Source organism: Amblyomma maculatum, chromosome 8 (genome assembly GCF_055883805.1).
Source record: "Amblyomma maculatum isolate TAMU_Amacu chromosome 8, ASM5588380v1, whole genome shotgun sequence".
In the NCBI taxonomy this organism is placed as follows: Eukaryota; Metazoa; Arthropoda; class Arachnida; order Ixodida; family Ixodidae; genus Amblyomma; species Amblyomma maculatum.
The window spans coordinates 107,619,247-107,638,613 of record NC_139351.1 but is presented as its reverse complement, the minus strand read 5'-3'; the positions used below and the strand labels follow the sequence as shown (position 1 = coordinate 107,638,613).

The following is a 19,367-nucleotide window of genomic DNA, read 5'->3' as shown; positions in this document are numbered from 1 at the left end:
ATATATGAAGCCTCCAAGCACTTCCTGAGCTTTCTCCGGTACAGCTTACCAGTAATCAGTAAAATTAGAAAAACAAACGCCTACGGTCGCTAGAGTGAGCAATCTAGAGATCTTCGCTTGTACAGGGTCGTCAATTTCTAGCTATAACACGGTCATGGCCTTGCAAGCAACAATGGGTCGAGCACAGGCGCGTATCGAAGCAAAGCGATACACAGAGAGAGGGACCCTGAGGTGGGACGTCGCATGGCGTATTGCGTCGCCGGGTTGGGTGCAATGGCACTTTGAAAGAGGAGATCTTGTTACAGCTGGACATTGAAGACCCTGTACCTTAGACTACCGCAGTGTGCTTCTTCAGCACCAAGTGCTATCATCGCAGGGGAAGAACAGTTGCTACTCTTGACACCATTCAGCACCTCACTTGGACAACCCTTATTTTCAGGCTTATTCCGGGTTTTTTTTAGTATTTAATAACGGCCGCGCACCAAACTTCAAGTTATACAAAAGGTCCCACCTCATATCGTGGCCGATAGTCTTTTCATATGTGTACTGCTCGTATGTGCAGAACCTGGGCGGTGGATACGGGCTGAAGTCGGGAGGTCTCGGCGGGTACGGCGTGGGACGTCCAGGAGATGGCGGCTGTGAAGGCAGCGAGGGAACGCCAGGAGAGGGCGGAGGAGGTGGTGGAGGGTAAGGCCTATGCGGCGGCTGGTGGGTGTGCTGGGGATGCCCTTGCGGTGGCTGTGGGTAGGGAGGCGGATGGGAGGTGCCGCCGACCACACCGTTGTTTCGGCTGTCGTCATCCAGGTGGCAGTCCTTCTCGGCGTATAGCGCGCGGCTCCGGTATTCAAGTACTATGGGGGACACGCTTTGTCGACTGTCCGCCGACAGCAGGCACTGCGGCGGACCCAGCGTTCCGTGTTCCACGTAGGTGTACGAGCGGCAGTTGAAGTCTGGCTCGCGGTTGCACTCCATCTCGCAGTGGAACGTAGAGCTGACGCCGTGCACGACGCGCGTGATGTGGGTCATGTAGACGTCACGCTGGATGGGCGCGTACGGGCACGGACTGGTGTCTGCGAGAAGCGAGCAGAGCACACCTTTTATAAATGCCGCTAAATCGTGTAATGTGCGCGAGATGCACGTGTTCGGAAATGTCACAATGTTAATTAAAAGCGACGACATCCTTAGTCAGGCTGCGTCCGCATCTGGACAAAGGCGATGTAGTAAAGCGTAACGTTGGCCCGTAGTAGCTTTGAGTGGCCTAGCTGAACGTATTAAATACGTACTTCCGTTTTGAGGAAGTAAAAGAAATGGTCGCGAGGCCTTTTTGAAGAGTTTACGGCTCACAGTGCTGGATGTGGGAAACCTGGCGTCTTCAGGAGGAAAGTGGGCATGTCACCATCAATCCTGAGGTTGTTTGGAGATTCAAGTGCATAGTAAGTAGTGTGCAGCATAACTCGCCGAGAAGAGTGTGTAGGCAGGTCGCTTCTGACAGACACTAGCGCATGACTGATTCTAAGGTGTGAGAGAAAGAAAGAGGGCGGGCTTTAGTTCATTTTCACGGGATCCGAGTTTCCGATGACCCACAAGACAAACACATGTATATTCTGGTTTAACCAAGGCGCAAGTTGAAGCATGCAATACACATTCAAGCAGAGCGCACAAAGCCAGGCCACTCACTGACGGTGCACTGGTTCTCCAGGTAGTAGACGCCGCGGCCGTAGATGAGTCGGGCAAAGCGCGAGTTGCGGTCGTCCGCGTACAGCCGGCACTCCTGTAGCGTGACGTCATAGCTGGCCGACTTGCAGGGGAAGCGCCGTTCCTCGAAGCAGCGCCGCTCGCAGTCGTGCAGCGTGATGAAGCGCGTCACTTCGCGCGGACTCACGCCGCGGAGCTCCTGGTCCACCATGCGCTCGAACGTCCACAGACGCTGGCATGCCACCGACGCTGCACGCGCAAATCATGAGGCTATCACGCACACGGCTTAGATTAGGGTACAAAGCTGGGCAAGACTTTAAGAAAAAAAAACATACTTAAGCACCGCCTTTAGGGTAGTATGACGCGACAACTTATACGCTACCATCCCGCATATAAAGCCCTGCTTTAACCAGGCCATACGAATGTGCCTATGTGGCCAAGAAGTAACATGAATAGAAATGTCCTGATTTTTGCTGAGCAGGGCCTTTAACGACATTCCGTTAAAAGCACAATGGGGAAAATGGCGGTTATTAGCAATAGCTGCGGCGTCGCCACGCTCTATATGAAAGGTCGCAACCAGCTGACCAGCATTGTGGTAGCGGATTCTAGATGCATCTCCGTAACCCTTACTTTTGAATGGTGAATAAATACTCTGCAATGTAGCTGGCTGGATGCCGCCACTATGGCGCTTTGTTTCATTTTTAATTCCGAAAGCAATACTACTTTCACTTTTCAGCCCTTCGCGTACCGAGGCGGTAGCTACCATTGACCTTTAGCGTGACCTTTGGCGCGCCGCCAAGCACAGCTGCTCAAAAACAGGGGCCCCAACTCGCGCCGTCAACTCGCGAGGCGGTAGCATACCAACCGCGGCCTAACTCCCGCTCTCTCCGTGAGGGAGCGCTACAGCCGGAGTGACGTCATCCCATCTGCCGCAAAAACAGGGGCCCCAACTCGTGTCGTCGGCGCGCGAGGCGGTAGCTACTGACCGTGGCCTAACTCCCGCTCTTTCCACGAGGGGCGCTACAGCCGGAGTGCCGTCATCCAATCTGCGGCAGAAACAGGGGCCCCAACTCGCGCCGTCGGCTCGCGAGGCGGCAGCTACCAACCGCGGAGCTGCAGTTGTGCCACATGCTCCTAAAGCTAAGAAGAATTATATGGCTGCAGCCGCAGCTGCCGCCTGGGGTGCAACGTTGGATACTATAGGAGGTGGCCTAGCGGCAGGTGGAACCAACGCAGTCTCCAGGGATGCTTTCATTTCTGCTGGCGTAAAGAATGCCGTTGCAGCCGGTGCCGGAGCGGCAGTTGTACATTCTGCCTTAACCTCACCCGCAACCAAGTATATCGTTGCAGCCACGGCACTCCTTGCCTCGCTACTAGTTATTCATAGAATAACCAGGTAGCACCCCGCAATAAGCAATAGTTGAGCCATATGCCGTGGACAGAGTGAATCACTGCATAACCATAAGCAGAACCACAAGCACCACAACCAGCTACACCACTAGCTGAACCTAGGCGTAGCCATAGCTATTGCTTTTGCAATTACCAGGCTTAACCAAGCTAAGCCACTGCATTTAATAACATCCCGTTAAAAGCACAATGGGGAAAATGGCGGTTATTAGCAATAGCTGCGTCGCCGCCACGCTCTATATGAAAGGTCACAACCAGCTGACCAGCATTGTGATAGCGGATTCTAGATGCATCTCCGTGACCCTTACTTTTGCATGGTGAAGAAATACTCCGCAATGTAGCTGGCTGGATGTCGCCACTATGACGCCTTGTTTCTTTTTTTACGTTTCATAGCTTTTCTGCCCTATTATTTAAATTAGATTCCTTTATTTTGGGCGTACAGGTTTTTTGTTTCATTTATCCTCATTTGGCTTAAGCCCAGCAAAGCTGTGCTGGTCCACGCTCCCTCACTCTCTTTATTTCAAGTTTTTTTTTTCTCAACGTTTTTTATGAAAAGACAAATAAAATCATCCAAATCAGTTCCACATGCAGCATACATGCGACACATGACTATCTTAAATTTAACACTTAGCTGAGCAAAGCATATAACATCTGAAACAACGCCAAAGTAATCCTGGCGAACCATAACTCGAAAAGGATCGAGAAATAGATCGATACATTTGTAATTCAATATGCGCCGGCCTTCGGGGTGGCGGCAGCAAACCGCTCGCTGTGCGCTTGCTAGACTTAACCTGCTCGGCGTCGAAGCGCGCGCGGACGGCGCTTTGGTGTAGCCGCTGCTTATCAAAATATGCCTATGTCTAACAATGTTACCAGTGAGCTACAAATAGAAGACTGCCATTAAATTAGAGCGCAGTTGGTTTCTGAAACACCTTGTGCGGCGATGCAAGCTAGGAAATGGCCGCGAAGTCCTACATAGGCCGGCTTCATCGCAGAACAGCAATGTAATGTGGAAAATGAGTTCAAGAGACAAAGATCACCCCCAGTCACATCTCACGGTCGCTGTTACGGCGCTGTACTAGATGGCCAGTACTCCCAGCAGGTGCCCAAAGGCGTGGCCGACCTGTCTTCTCAAGTCACAAGTGATCTAAAAGTCCCGTTAGAAGAAGAGTCACTTCCAGGCCCACCGTATGCCATTCGTTACACCGAATGTTCCGCCGAAGGCGAGTTCAGCAAACGCGAAGAAAAATACTATGCTTATTGCCCGAGATTTTGGAGTGGTCATTCGGACTGTTCGGTATAAACAACTAGGCTTATACAGATACCACACTAAGCTCGCTTCTTGAGGTCCTGGGCTGAGCTAAGGAGCAAACAGTTTAGTCTTTTTTTTTTTTTTTTTTTTTTCACAGAATAAAGCATTTCATGCGTAGGTACATAAGGCGGACAATAATGTGGCACGACTGTTTTTCCACCTATTTCCCTCAAAGGACTCATTCGCGAAAGGTAGCTCTCAGGTACGTAAACACGCTCCACTAAACGTAGTGGTGTCGTACGCAAATTCGCTCATTCCCTTAAATTCCGCAACACAGAAAGTGTGTTCTTTAATCATCATGAGTGCAGTTTCATTATCAACTAACCGCAGCATAAAAATACAATCACTGCTCTGGCGATAATCTCCCGCGCCCGCTCCAACAATCAAATTGTCTCACGTCTAACTTAGCGAAATTAGCAAATACTTTATTCGTATTTGAGCCCTTGCCGCTAGTGTAGTCACAGGAGAGCCCAGTAAGTCATGTCATCCTCTACAAAATCCGTTAGGAAGTTTCAAACGCCGAGCATACGCCATAATTAGTGCTGTTTCCGTCAACTGGAAACAAAACCAATGCTTGCATTTGTTTTCTGTCATAGTGCTCCTCCCATTCTCGTCACACTGTACAGGGTGTTACAGAGAAGACTAAGTAATTTTAAAAAATGGACTTTCAGATCTAAAATTATTTTTGTTGCATGGAGTTATCAAGGGTCTGGGCGGGTTGTATAAAACGGGTTAGATGTGCTCTTCAATGGAATAATTAACTAAAATTCGTTAATTATATTTTTAAGTATTGCAATTGGGTGCATGATTGTAATTTGGAAATTGTAAAGAATCATGAGTCAACCCGATATCCATCGTTAGTTTTATGAAAACTTTATTGTGCGAGGAACTACAGAGCTCAGAAACTCAGCTCTCCAGACGCGCGCAACGGGCTTCAAGCAGGAATCTTTCCGGTCGCCTTTTACGGCAGCGGCTACACCTTTTCAAAATAACGAGATATGCAGGTGGGGACATAAGTAAACGGAGCACGCTTTTCTGATTTAATTTCAATTGTGCCTTCTGTATTTGACATAAGAAAATGTTCATCCAAGTCAAAGCGGACTAGTTTCTACTATCGGTTCGCAGATACCAAGACTGTCAGTTTCAATTGCCGAACGCGTAAAAACTTTTTGCAGGAAATAGCGTGCTCCGTTTACTTTTGTCCGTATAAGCTGTGACTATCCCATAAACAAGTCGGAGTTCTTTACCGGGCACGCAGATGCCCTCGAAGTAAGTCTTGCCGGGGCTGGGCCGCAGGTGCGCGGGCAACGATCCCGAGTAGTAGCCGGCGATGTAGCACTCGTGTCGGCGGTAGTCGATGACGAAGGAGCGGCAGTCGTCCCGCTGCTCGCAGCGTAGTATGCACTCCTTCGTCATGCCGTCGGCAGGCGCCGTCAACAGGATCGGGCCGGGCCTCGAAGCCGCTTCGTGGCCAGACACGCGGGCGAAGCTCAGCTTCTCCCCGGCGCTGCAGTGGCGGACTGTGGTGGCAGCACGACAGGGCAGAATATTAAACTCCGCACAACACAAGCAATGTCACTTAGCTGTGCGCTCCATGCGGTGAGAAAACATCGGTCGATGCAAATAATAATAATAATAATAATAATAATAATAATAATAATAATAATAATAATAATAATAATAATAATAATAATAATAATAATAATAATAATAATAATAATAATAATAACCTCTCACCAATCACAAGCAGACCAATTTTTCTTTCAACCTTGAAGTTTTTGTGTAAGTAGTAGGTTTTTCCTTTACAGTCCTGTGATTAACCATGAATAGGATAATAATACTCATTTTCTAATAATACTTTTTTTTTCCTCCGTTACCGGTGGATTTACCCCCCCATTACTGCATACAATGCAGGAATTAAAGAATAAGTTATAATGCGGGAGAAATCTTCGCGTCTGTTTGAACGTCAAGTGCCAGATTGGGACATCACTGCAATCCTCCTCGTCTCTTTGCGTTGTTTTTTTTTTATATTTTACTTTAATGTGTCTGGCACGTTGGAAATGAATAACGAACTGAAAGTTGTACTCTGAGCTGGCAGTGTGATTAAGATTTCAATAAATTATATGCACATGAAGGCATGCATTCTCTGTCGCCTCCGAAGAAAGTTCAATAATTCAGTTGGCGTTGCGAAACAAAGCATTATGAATCCTCCACAAGGTCAGTTCTAAATTTTAAATACTGGCCACTTTACTTATCCATTACGCCCACCGACTTTTTTTCTTGCGTTCACCGTCTATCTCTGTTTGCCCGATGGCGATGTGAACAAGAAGGGTGGCTCCGACGACCTCTGGCACTGCATGGTTATACACAAACACAATACACACACAATAGAATTAAAACAAGACGTTAACACAGATTATGCGCTCGCTACCAACTGCCTGTTTTTGTGGTACGAAGAAAAACCACAAAAACAGGCAGTTGGTAGCGAGCGCATCATCTGTGTTAACATCTTGCTTTAATTCTCTTGTGTGTGTATTTTTTTTTGTGTGTGTGTATAACCATGCAGCGCCGAGGTCGTCGGAGTCGTATAGCCAACTAGCCCGCTCGCAAGTACTACTGAGCTCACCGGTTTATTTACAAAAACTCTGCGAGAATTATTCCGAGTGAATGATAGTAATTACGGATAATAAACCCACGAATTTTTTCTTGACCATGAACCTGGTTTAGTCTTTGATAAAGATATGCAAAGTTATAATCGTCATCAACAACTAGCGTGTCATGTATAATCAAGTAACTTTAAAATATGCTTCTTTTTTAACTCAGTCACTTCAATGAGCAATAATTTTCTGTCAAAATATCAATATTTGGTCAGCGTACCTAGCTGATACCTGCAGATTCAGAAGTATCGGCACTAGTGACAGTTGAAGACTGACAACGCTGCCCTGGTAGCAATCCAGCATTGTTTCTATATTACAAAAAAAAAAAAATCGCATTCGTGCTTCTCTGAACAAGTCTATGCACATGGATAGCCTTGAAACTACTGGTTCTCAATGTTTCCTCATAGCTGTGCTCAGCCGAAGCCGTGCGCATTATCTTGCATTTTACCCGTATCAAATACCACAATGCATCACAATGCATCACGATGCACGAAAACCAAGATGTCAAATTCACCAAGCATGCACTTCGTCGCTGCTCCGACTTGTCGCCGCAGCTTTTCCAGAACCTCCCGCAGTTAGACAACGCCGGCATCACACCATCACGACACATGACACCAAGCACAACCCCCTGCATTCCTCCACACCATGGCGCAAGACGTGCGCAAGAATTAGTGGGGTATGATTTGAGAGGTCAGCTCACTGATGCTTCGCATATGTATAAACTGTCAACTTGCAGTTCTCAAAAGACGGAAGCCTGAAGGGCTATTGCTCTGTCCGGACCTTACATGCCTATAAAGCCTCGCCGGCACTCAGAACCACATGTTTTAGCCTTTTTATAACTCGGACTACCCACCTCCATCAGTGAGGTATCTCCACATGTTTAGGTTGTGATAGATAAGGTTCAGTAATAAAAAGAGAGCGACAACATTCGTTTGCCTAAATTTTCTGTAATATTGTTCAACGAGGAAACTGACTGCTCAGTCACTCTTGCTAGTAGACTTATTTCCTAAAAATTTTGATCCCCCAGCCAATGCCACTAACAGTCTATTCGGCCCCCTGTTCTTTTTTTCGGCACCACTTGCGCCATGGTGTCGCACCCTGCCAACATTCATCCCGTCAACCAAATTCACCACCAGTCCGTTTACCCAGTCAGGCAGCCAGCACCCACGGATGTCAGGCGTTCTCACTCGCATCAGGCTGCGGCAAAGGAAATTGGAGTCTTACACTGGTTCCCCTGGAGCTGTAAGGAGGTTCGCGGCACGCTCTCGGCGTTACCTGTGGGCGGGAACAGGGTGGGCGTGTGCGGCGGCTGAGCCGTGGGGAAGGTGGGCGACGAGCTGGTCGGCGGGTGGCCGCCCCCCGGCGACGTCCCGCCGGACGCTGTGGTGCTGGAGCCACCATCGGTCACGCCGACGCCGTCCTTGCATGAGCGCTCGTAGAAGAGTATGCCGGGCCGAGAGTTCGTGCTGGCTGGTCCTGCAACCAGTGTAGGGATAATATTAATAATAATTGGTTCACAGGAAGGGAAAGGCGCAGTATCTCTCACACTTGCTTCGTGGACACCTGACCGTGCCGTAAGGAAAGGGAGGAAGGTGGGAGAGAAAGTGGAAAGAGAGAAAGAGGAGCCGTAGTGGAGGGCTGCGGAGTAATTTCGACCACCTGGGGTTCTTTAACGTACGCTGACATCGCACAGCACACGGACGCCACTTCGTTTCGCCTCCATCGAAACGCAGCCGCCGAGGTCGGGTTCTAACCCGGGAACTCCGGCAGAGTAGTCGGGCATCTTACCACTGCACCACCCCGGCGGGGCCCTGTTTGGGGATCTTGTTGAACAATGTACTCGGCAAATGCCACATTGCATGGGGAGGCTTCTTTCTCTGTTCGTGGCAATCTGAATCTCATATTAAATCTCGCTTGACATTGGCTACGGCGCTCGGCTACTGTTCCCAAGGACGAGGGATCGAATCCCGGCCTCGGCGGCCGCTTTTCGATGGAGGCGACAAGCAAGGCGCCCGTGTGCTGTGCGATGTCAGTGCACGTTAAAGAACCCCAGGTGGTCGAAATTTCCGGATTCCTCCACTACGGCGTCTCTCATAGCCTGAGTCACTTTGGGACGTTAAACCCCACAAAACCAAACCAAACCATTTTTCATTGCGCCCCGTCGGGGTGGTGCAGTGGTAAGACGCCCGACTACTGTGCCGGAGTTCCCGGGATCGAATCCCGGCCTCGGCGGCTGCGTTTCGATGGAGGCGAAACGAAGTGGCGTCCGTGTGCTGTGCGATGTCAGCGCACGTTAAAGATCCCCTGGTGGTCGAAATCACTCCGTAGTCCTCCACTACGGCCCCCCTTTCTCTCTATCCACTTTCACTCCCACCTCCATCCCTTCCCTTACGGCGCGGTTCAGGTGTCCACAGAGCAAGTGTGACAGATACTGCGCCTTTCCCTTCCTATGAACCAACCAACCAACCATTTTTTATTTAATTTCTTGTCACCAGGACACCTTAGCTGGATAACGTTCCAGTAAGCTGACGGGCAGTAAGCTGTAGGCCTTGTGATTTCAAGCTGCGCATTTTGTTCCTTATACGCAGGGTATATGTGTTACTTCGGTGAAAAAAAAAAAAAAAAAAGAGAAGCGGACTCGACGCATCTTATGCAGGCGGATGTTCTAGTGTTACAACCCATTTCGTTTGGCGCCCTTCACCAATCCTCCAGCACGCATTTCACTCCGAATTGGTTACCTCTTAAATTTTTCCGGCCACGTGAGCGCGTATATTTCTTTCCCCGTTCAGCCTCGAACTGTAACTAACTTTCATACTACATCGTCGTAGTCACTTTTTAATGCATATTTAATTTATATGTATTTAATTTGTTTTACTTGTGTACATAACTATTTTCTACAGTACGCTATCCATTGCTTATGTGTAATAGCTCCAATCATCGGGACCTTTAAGCAACAAAGTGAAGTGAAGGAAAGTATGACAGCCTTTACTAGCAAATTCCTGGCACTAGTACTTCCGTACCAAACAAGATAACGGAAACAAAACTTTAAAGTTTGTTTAGTTAGTTTATCTTGAACTTGCTCAGGCTCAAAAGCTCTTGGTCTAGATTAGGACATGAGCTAATCTCGGTAAATTAGCGGCAGGAATAGCATAAAGGAGAGAAAAAACATTGGCGCAAATAGTTCTGCACCAGTGGAGAGCGAATCAGATATAAGCGGCCTGTCACTTATAACACTCTTCTGACATTCAGACAACAAGGCAAATAATGTCTGCGAAACAAAGCAATGACAAATGAAAGTTGTGAGCTCACCGACCTGCGCTTACGCGGTCTTCCCCGCTGATGAAGCACTGCCCATTGCTGGGGTAGTAGGCGAACGAGCGGCAGTTGAAGTTCGGATAAGTGGTGCAAAAGGATTCGCACGACTGCTCCGATATAATTCCCGTCATTTGGACGACATCGGTGTAGACAGGGTAAGCGTCTGCTGTCTTCTCGTACGGGCAAGTCGGAGAAACTGTAAGTGAAGTGCAGCTTGGCGTTAGAATTATCAGAAAATAAATTTTGTTAGATTGTCTATATACTTCTCTACAGACCTACACTATAGCCTTAGATTATTTTCGTACAATTCGGCGTACGCATACAGTGTCACCTTGCAAAACAAACACCACGGTTGGAACTGCATGGCGCTCTCCCCCTATGAAGGCAGCTGCGTACACCTGAAGTTAATTGTGCTTTCTAGAGCATACTTATCGACGTTCAGCGTGAGGGGATGTTTGTTCTTCCATTACATCTACTTTCTCCATTTAGAATACTTTTCATTACTTTTATATGCCCTTTGGTGAGAAATGGTAGTTCGTTCTTCAACGTCTTGTAAATATCTTGCAAGCTATTTAAACTGGCAACATCTTGGAGAGCTACGAAGCAAAATAAAAAAACGCACAATTCCATTCATCAACTGGCGGAACCTACTACCACAACTGAGCTTCAGAAAAGGTCTTCCATAAATGCCATGGCAGATGACAGTCACACATTCTTAGCTCCAGCGCATTAACATGATTCTACCACTGCTCTGTGTAACAATAAAACTCGATTATATAAAAAACGTCGTGCACCTTCGAGGCACTGGTTCTCGAGGTAGTTGATCCTCGGATTGGAGCTCTTGATCGTGCCATCGGGCTGCGTCCGACGGTCGTGGCGACTGAGGCGGCATTCGGCCGTGTCGTCGAAGTACACGGCCGAGCGGCAGTCGAAAGTCTGCTCATTGAGGCAGTACTCCTCGCAGTCCCGGCGACTTTGGACGTGCGCAAACGACTTGTCGTACAGCGTGGGCACCAGTTCTAGTCCCAGCACCCGCTCGAAGGCCCACGCCTTGCCTTGGCAGGCCGTGGCGAAGTTTCCTGTCGTCGAGGAAAAGATAGGCATGGAAAGAGAAGCAGAGAAACCTCAGTTCATGAGGCGTTCAGATAATGTTTTTACGCTGTCATGGGCGTAACAGGCTATATTTTCGAGCTTGGCTCGGTCACGTGCTTGCTTTCAACAGTGCTGTACAGTAAGCACCAAATATCAAGTTCTTTATCATAAGTCACTTTAGGTTTAAAGTACCAGGATCAAATGCCTCTAAGGCAGTTTAGTTTCGAAAGAAGGCTGGACGAAATGCATAATGGAAATGCTATAGCTGGCGCCTTAGTTCCTATATAAGTCAAGCTGGTGGGCTAGTGGGTTTTAGTTCATGGTTGACAGGGCTTAAACACACGGACAGAGTAAAGAACACAGAAAAGACGTCGTGTGTTATCTTTTCTGTGTTCTTTACTCTGTACTTGTGTTTAAGCGCTGTCAACCATAGTGCCTGTGATCTGCATTGCCACTTCGGAGCAGTACTTTCTTTCTCGGCCATACTCGCATATAGGTGCAGAAACTGCTCACCTCTAAGGCAGATCTTCTCGAAGTAGTTTTCTCCGGCCCTGGGACTGAGCTCCTGTGTCCTTCCCTGCGAGTTGCGGTCCAGCTTGTCGCAGCGCATGTTTTGGTAGTTGACGCTGAAGGCCGGACAGTCGAGGCCGGCCATCTGGCAGAACTGACGGCACTCGAGGGTGTTGCCCAAGGCTCCCGGACTGGACAGCGGGATGGCGGTGCGTGCCGCTGACCGCATCACGAATCCCGTCATCTTCTCGTAGGTAAACACACCCAACGTGCATTGCTCTGGGGGTCAAAAGTGGAAAAGGAGAGAAAATATATCCGTTCTCATCACTTTCTCAAAGCAGGGCACTGTTATTTCATCATGCCTTACACATTTCGAAGTGTGTGCCAGACTAGCCTGGTACAGATTGGACCGTTTTGCAATCTTCTTCAGTTGCTTTAAAACACCAACAATATGAGACAACTGGCAAATGAAATGGGCCATGTGCAGTTTCATGCCCTGGCCATTTATTGTTAATTCAGTTTGCGCTTCTGTCTGTAATATGGGCCACATAATCCTAAGCCTGCTTAACATCCTCCCTTGACCTTAAGGTCACCGTACGGTCGCTTTTAGTTTGCACTGAGCTGGGCCGAAAAAAGCGGAGGTCAGGTTTCGAAGTTTACAGCACTTCTCTCCAAATGATTGCCTAATCCACTTTCAGAACCAAGCAGGCAGCTTTCTTAGTACGCATAGGTTTGCCGAGACTACGTTCACGAAGTATCAGCCTTGAATGTAGTCTGCCGCAATGTACGCCTCGAATTCACTCAGCGTTAACTCACATCATAACATTTTACATTACGCACGGCAGCGTTCTTGCCAGTGCTCCAAGCCTTCTCGGCCATTTTTGTTAGTTAATGAAAACAAATGATTAATGGAATTTCACGATGCAGTACATAATTAACAACATTAGTTCTGTATATTACATGATTAGGGGAGAAAAATCTAGTACTTTAGGAAGGAACTGATGAAGAGGAGGAGAGTGCGTGCTATGAAAATATTCAGATCGGCGTCAGTGTTCTTAACACCACCTGAATACGTTGAGTATAGTATTTGAAAAACCACCTTATTCTTCTGGGCTAAGCTTATTTATGTATACCTGAAGGAATTTCTCCAAAATAAAGTACTCAGCATAACTATCTGCTTAAAGCGGGGCATGATTTTCTTTCTTGTAGCGCGATTCATGCCAGTGGACACTGTTTTGTTACCTTCCTTTTTTTTTATAGTACTCTTTCCTCGAAGAAGATGAACAACGTCAGCGAAACGGTCAAGACCTACATTTTCTTAAGCTTCTCCCTCTCCGTCAGCGACGAAACCCTCCTCTCTGGATTTTTAGAAATCGTTCCACTGTGGCTTACAGCATGGCGGCAGCAAGTGCACGCAGCAGTCTATGAAACAATATGGCGACGCCCAAGAAGCCCTATTGCAAACTCGATTCTCTATTTACTTAAAACTGTGAGTTATCTATATGAATCACTGAAAAAAAAATTCCGCACTGTGTTCTTCTTTAAAGTAGTGACAGACCCAAAGCGAACCAGAAGGTTAGGAAATAGAAGCACTCTTGCGTTTCGTCACTTCCAACGCAACACTCAGGATAAAATAATATCTACAAATGAGTTTCCGGGAACTCCTGATACAGAGCATGACTGTCGGTGCGAATAGTAAAGGGACGGCGGGCACGTGTACCGGTTATGCACTTCTTTTCCCCGTAGGCCGCGTTGGTCATGGGTGGCAGCCCGCTGGGGCCGAGGCTGATGGTGTCGTCCCCGCTCAAGTAACAGCGGTTTTCCATGTACGAGTAGGCGCGGCAGTTGAAGGTGGTCTCGCGGTCGCACTGCGTCTGGCAGTCGTCCACAGCGGTGGCGAACTGCAGAAGGTCCATGGACACCACGCCCACGCCGACCCGGGTCTCGTAGCGGCAAGACGTCGGGGCTGCGAGTGGCACATAAGGTGCTACATCCGACCCATTTTTCTCAAGATAGCGCCGCTTTGCATTGCAAATACATCACCTGATAGCAAGAGCAATGTGAATTTCACGCTGAAATGTATAAGTCAAGCCGGATGCACCTCCTTTGTAATATAATAAGTATAGTATATTATAATATAATGTTTTCACAGGAATTCGGTAGAGCTAAGGAACGAGATTTACCGCGGCATCAGCAGAAGCACTTGCGAAAGCCAATGTTGTGTAACCTAATTTAATATCATAGGGTGTGATATAATACGGTATAGTGTAATATAACATAATATAGAACAGTGTGGTATAGTACAGGTTTGGTTCAGTTTATGGCGTTCAGCGTCTCAAGACGACTCGGGCTAAGAGACGCCGTAATGGAGGACTCCGGAAATTTCGAGCACCTGGGGTTCCTTAACGTGCACTGACATCGCACAGCACACGGGTGCTTTGCTTTTCGCCTCCACGGAAAAGAGGCCGCCGAGGCCGGGATTCGATCCCACACCCTTGGGAACAGTAGTCGAGCGCCATAACCACTGCGCCACCCCGGCGGGGCTTAGTACGCACTTATATGTGGCACAAAAAAAGGACGCTTATGAAAAAGTTTCTACTTCAGTTATTGAAACGAAAAACTATAGCAAGAAAAAGCCTAGGTTCAACATTACGGGACAGGAAGCATGCAGACTGGTGAAGGAAAGAGCCGAGTTACTGATATTTTAGTTCAAAGGAACGAGAAGAAATCAGCATGGACAGGGGGTGTAGGGGTAACGGACTGAATTTAACGGATGATGGTGGCTAGGGGTAACGGACTGAATTTCAAAGAAAGGCAAGTGTGGGAAGGGGCGGCAGAAGGTTTGCTGGATGATAACGGGGAATTTTGCGGTGATTAGAGTAAAGCAGCTGGCCCAGGGTCTTTATAATTAGGGAATAAAAGGGTGGGGGGGGGCGCTCGTGAAAAGGTCTATATGGCTGCTATGACGATGATGTGTGTGCGTGTGAAAGATGGCTTGTTAGAACTGATAACTTTTACGCCTGAGCCGGCAGCACCAGCTGGTCGGGATTGCTAATGTTTTGTGCAAAGAATTTTCTTTTGTATCCTCTTTTTACTTAGAAGAATGGCGAACGATAATGTTTCACGTAACGCAAAGAGACAAACCTAAACGAACTTGTCGTATATAGAGGGTAGCTTCCTGCTAAGCGTTACACGCGTTGCCCAGGCACGACTTAAATTACCGTACTATATATATTTTTTTTTTCCCGGGGAGATGAAACAAAACAGTGGGCTGTCCTCCAGAGAGCAAATATCCTTGTGACATCCCTGAGTAGCGAAGCACGGCTTTCACCATAACGAAACAAGATGCCACCCATCCAATAGGAACGAAGCCCAGAATCAGATAGACATACCCACCAAAAAAGGCTAGCGTTCGTCACACGAACATAACAGTGTCCTTCCATTTCCCACGGAAATATTCATGCGCTCCGCCCTTGCGGTGAGCTGTGGTGAAGCCTTCCCATACTTGCGTTGGTAAGCGCCACTACGTGACGCCGTTTCGCGCATAACCTTCCGCGAGAATTGTCCTCTGCGCACGCTGGAGATATGACGCTAACAGCCATTCTCAAAAGGAAGCCGGAAGCGAAAAGAAGAGCTGAGGGAGGATGCGAAAGGGGAAGGGAAGATGGAAAGCACCCGGACGCCCAACGATAGCAGTCTCTGTAGACGTGCCCTATTCAGAGCGGCCGGTGGGTCTCTGTGTTTGTGGCACCGTTACCCCGTTTTGTTTCTAGCCCAAACGAATGGCCGGCGGCCGAAAATCCTTGAGCTCAAAGCCGCGAGCCTCTATGGGCCACGTTAGCGACCTCACAACGAGGACCGCCTTTGACGAGTGGGACGTCCACTGCAGCGCGCGTGAGTTCCCCAGCCTCAACTGGATTGTAGGACTGGATTGTAGATGTGAGGTCCCCTGATCTATAGGTTTTTGTCCTTCCACGCTTCCATACTTCATGCTGCAGAAAGGACCGTCTAAATATTTGTTGTGGTGATGATATTACTGAAGATGTGGTGCGACCTGTCTGCGATGTTATTTCTTTCGGCATTAAGCAATTAAAATGAGGCTTGACAAACAAGAAATAAATCACAGCTGATATTTCAAAGAGCTAACGATTGATGCTGTGGTGCCACGCATCTGGAGCTTTATGTCCCAAAGTGAAAGAGGCTATGGTAAACGCAGTAGTTGCAGATGACTCCGACCGTATTACCTTGCACAGGAATTGTTTAGCACGGCAGTTTTCTTTTATTTTCTCCTCCGTCGATATTTGGCCGCTGCAGCTAAGGTTCGAACCAGTGGCCTTACAATCAGCAGGCCGAACGTCGAAGCCACTTTGCCACCGCGGCCTGTTTCATGTTTGCAAGCAATCTAGATGCATCCAATTTTACTTGAAAGGCAAGGCACCCAACATGAACTTGCACTCAGCATTCCACTGAGCGGTACCGCTTTTACATGTGTTAACAGATTTGATATTGTGGTAATAATGCTCGTCTTTCCTAGCACAGACATTTTTCTTCGCAAAGTCATCGCTGTAACAATGTTCACAGGGCCAACAAGGTACGGGAAACAAGCGTCTTTCTTCCCAGCACCAACAAATTTACTGATCTCGCGTTCATATTACAGTGCTATGGACACGACGTGAGTTTTACTAAATAGTATTCCATTTCGCACGTGGGGTTATCCCCTCTTAGCCCCCATCCTCATTCCAGAAATCTTTCTTGGCCGTATCGCCCGCTTTCGCCCAACATTTGCACGCCCACGGAACGGAAGACCTCACCGGTGGCGGAGCACTGGTTCTCGAGGTAGTCCCTGGTGCTTCCGGGCACCTGCCGGAAGGCCTGCGGCTGCGAGCGCCGGTCCTCGCGGCTCATGCGGCACGTCTTGGCCACCTCGTCGTAGTCGGCCGAGCGGCACGGGAAGGCCTCCTCGAGCAGGCACATCTTGGCGCACTCCTCTTTGTCCTTCACGTTGGGCTCCTCGCGGTCTACGAAGCCCTCCAGATGGCCCTCCTTGACGCGCTCGAAGGCCCACAGCCGGTCGCCGCAGAGCGCGTCGAAGGAGCTCTTCTGCACTGCGCCGCCCAGCAGGCACGGAAGCGTTAAAGTTCGGACTATAGTTACGGCTGCAGTTAGTTGGGTTTGTACGGATGACAAAACGCCGACAAGACCGTGCCTCTTAAGAAAGGCGCACAGTGCACAATGCCTTAGTCAGCACTGGTTGTCTTTTCGAGTCATTTTCCCGTCCGTATAATGAAACACGTTTCAAGGAGCACTGCACTCTTTTTCGGAGAAAGTGAACAGTAACCTTGGACAACAAAAGGCAGATGACCGGCCACGTGGTGTCCAGTATGGGTATGTGAATTGTGAGGATAAAAATGAAAAGATAGCAAAGTTTGTTTCAGCTAAGGTTTTTGTATGCAGGGAGTACCATCACATCTAAATAAATTGAAAATAAAAAGAGCAAAAATATTATTTTTATCTAAACCTGACAACCCGTTAAAGTCAAAATTATTTCCCATTGCAGACCATGCAGAGAAACACTGCAGTTTCAAAGCACCCATTGCACTGACTGGCACCTGTACATATTTACACAGTGACGTAAAGAGCAGGCTTTGTAAGTAATAATTTTAAAGGCCGCTGTAGAGGAACAAAAATCACATAGAAAATGAAACTTTTTGAATATTTTAACAAACTCTCTGGAGCTTTACTTGCATTCAGGTGCCTCTTAATGATCCTCTAAGAAAGCTTACTACCTAGGTTCCTTCCTCGAAGCAATGACACTTAATGATCCTCTAAGAAAGCTTACTACCTAGGTTCCTTCCTCGAAGCAATGACACAACTGACACATAAAAGGTTCGTACCCACAGAACGCTTATCTGATTGCGCTGCTACAAGATACTATTTCATTCTAATAATGCTGTACGATAAGCAGTTGAGCATGAATGCCCAAAAGAAACTAGAAGAAGCACAAGACTTTGAAGAAAGTCAAGTACTTGTTGTGGGGGCTTTCATTTTTGTGTTTTTCTTTATTCATTGAGAGGTGAAAAATCCTGAAGCTATAACTGGCGTTGCCCACAGTATAACGTGGTACGAAGCAAATTGTTTTTTTTTTTTTAAGCTTTATAGAACATTCTTTGCACAGGGTTTTCAAAGGCAAAATATTGGAATTGGAATTGGAATTGGTTTATTGATTCCTCGTAGAAGCGAGAGGAGGCAGGGACTAAAGGCTATGTGAAAGCCTGACAGAGTTCCCTGCCCCCCACACAGATTCTGGCATTAGAAATTAAAAACATGTATCAGTAGCAGTTTGTCATTTCACACACTGTTAGGATAAAAACGCACATAATACCGACAGTGAAAAATGGTTACAATTACTTCTACCATATACTAATTACACACAAAATAATTTCATCTCAAAATCATACATTTCGCACAACACATTTGTATCTATATGGAACAATTTAGGAAAATAAAACTGATATGAATACACATGAACAGTTCCTATAACTTATGGAAAACAACCTACTGAGATAGCTATACAAAAGTTTTCATCTCAAAATCATACATTTCGCACAAAACATTTTCATCTACATGGAACAATTTAAGAAAATAAAACAGATATGAATACACATGAGTAGTTTCTATAACTTATGAAAAACAACCTACTGAGATGGCTGCACAGATTCTGACACAGATTCGCACAAAAGTGTGCATTACATGTTGAAGGTAAAGTAAGGAGCTATATTATACCTCTCACAGATATGTATGTCAATAGATGGGTTAAAATTATTTATATGTTTGAGTCAAGCTCCTTATAATTCGAAGGCCGCAACTAGCAGTTGAACATGCTTCATATTTAAGATATTATAGCGCGTGTGTAAACCATGGAAGGTAACGCAGGTACCTCCTCTGAAGCATATCTTCTCGAAGTAGTTTGTGCTGGGCGTGGTGACGAGCAGGTCGCGGCGGCCGGCCGAGTTGAGGTTGAAGGCGGCGCAGCGGAAACCCACGTAGTTGAGCGAGAAGGACAGGCACTGCGCCTGCTGCTTGCACAGGTTGATGCAGTCCCGCGTCAGCGCCTGATCCGGCTGCTGCAGCAGCGTCTGGCCGCTCACCGAACCAGAGTAGGCCAGCCCCGTGGTCTTCTCGAAGCTCTCGATGCCACCGAAACAGTTCTGGCCTGCCGAAAAGAAAAACCCGGAATAGAGAAAAAGTATCGTATAATAATAATTGCATTGCGCGTGCTCGTTTATGTTTTCTTTTCTAGTAGTCATCCTTTGTAAGATTGTCGTGCACGGAGCACGCTATAATTTCCTCCGGCCAAACGCCTCCTTTGTATCACCTCG

At 47.5% G+C, this 19,367-nt stretch overlaps 1 protein-coding gene across 1 annotated transcript in view; it reads right to left on the bottom strand.

The window, feature by feature from the left end:
- The window catches only part of LOC146182142 (uncharacterized), an 81,879-nt gene that overhangs the window by 25,213 nt on the left and 37,299 nt on the right, over positions 1-19,367 (bottom strand). The window contains exons 3-12 of the mRNA XM_084577156.1: positions 18,926-19,201; positions 16,800-17,093; positions 13,709-13,954; positions 11,992-12,267; positions 11,181-11,465; positions 10,385-10,582; positions 8,347-8,547; positions 5,662-5,934; positions 1,678-1,944; positions 512-1,070 (exon numbers count right to left, since the gene is read on the bottom strand). Of these exons, the coding sequence (XP_084433282.1) occupies positions 512-1,070; positions 1,678-1,944; positions 5,662-5,934; positions 8,347-8,547; positions 10,385-10,582; positions 11,181-11,465; positions 11,992-12,267; positions 13,709-13,954; positions 16,800-17,093; positions 18,926-19,201 (2,875 nt within the window). The remainder of the gene's footprint in view (positions 1-511; positions 1,071-1,677; positions 1,945-5,661; positions 5,935-8,346; positions 8,548-10,384; positions 10,583-11,180; positions 11,466-11,991; positions 12,268-13,708; positions 13,955-16,799; positions 17,094-18,925; positions 19,202-19,367) is intronic.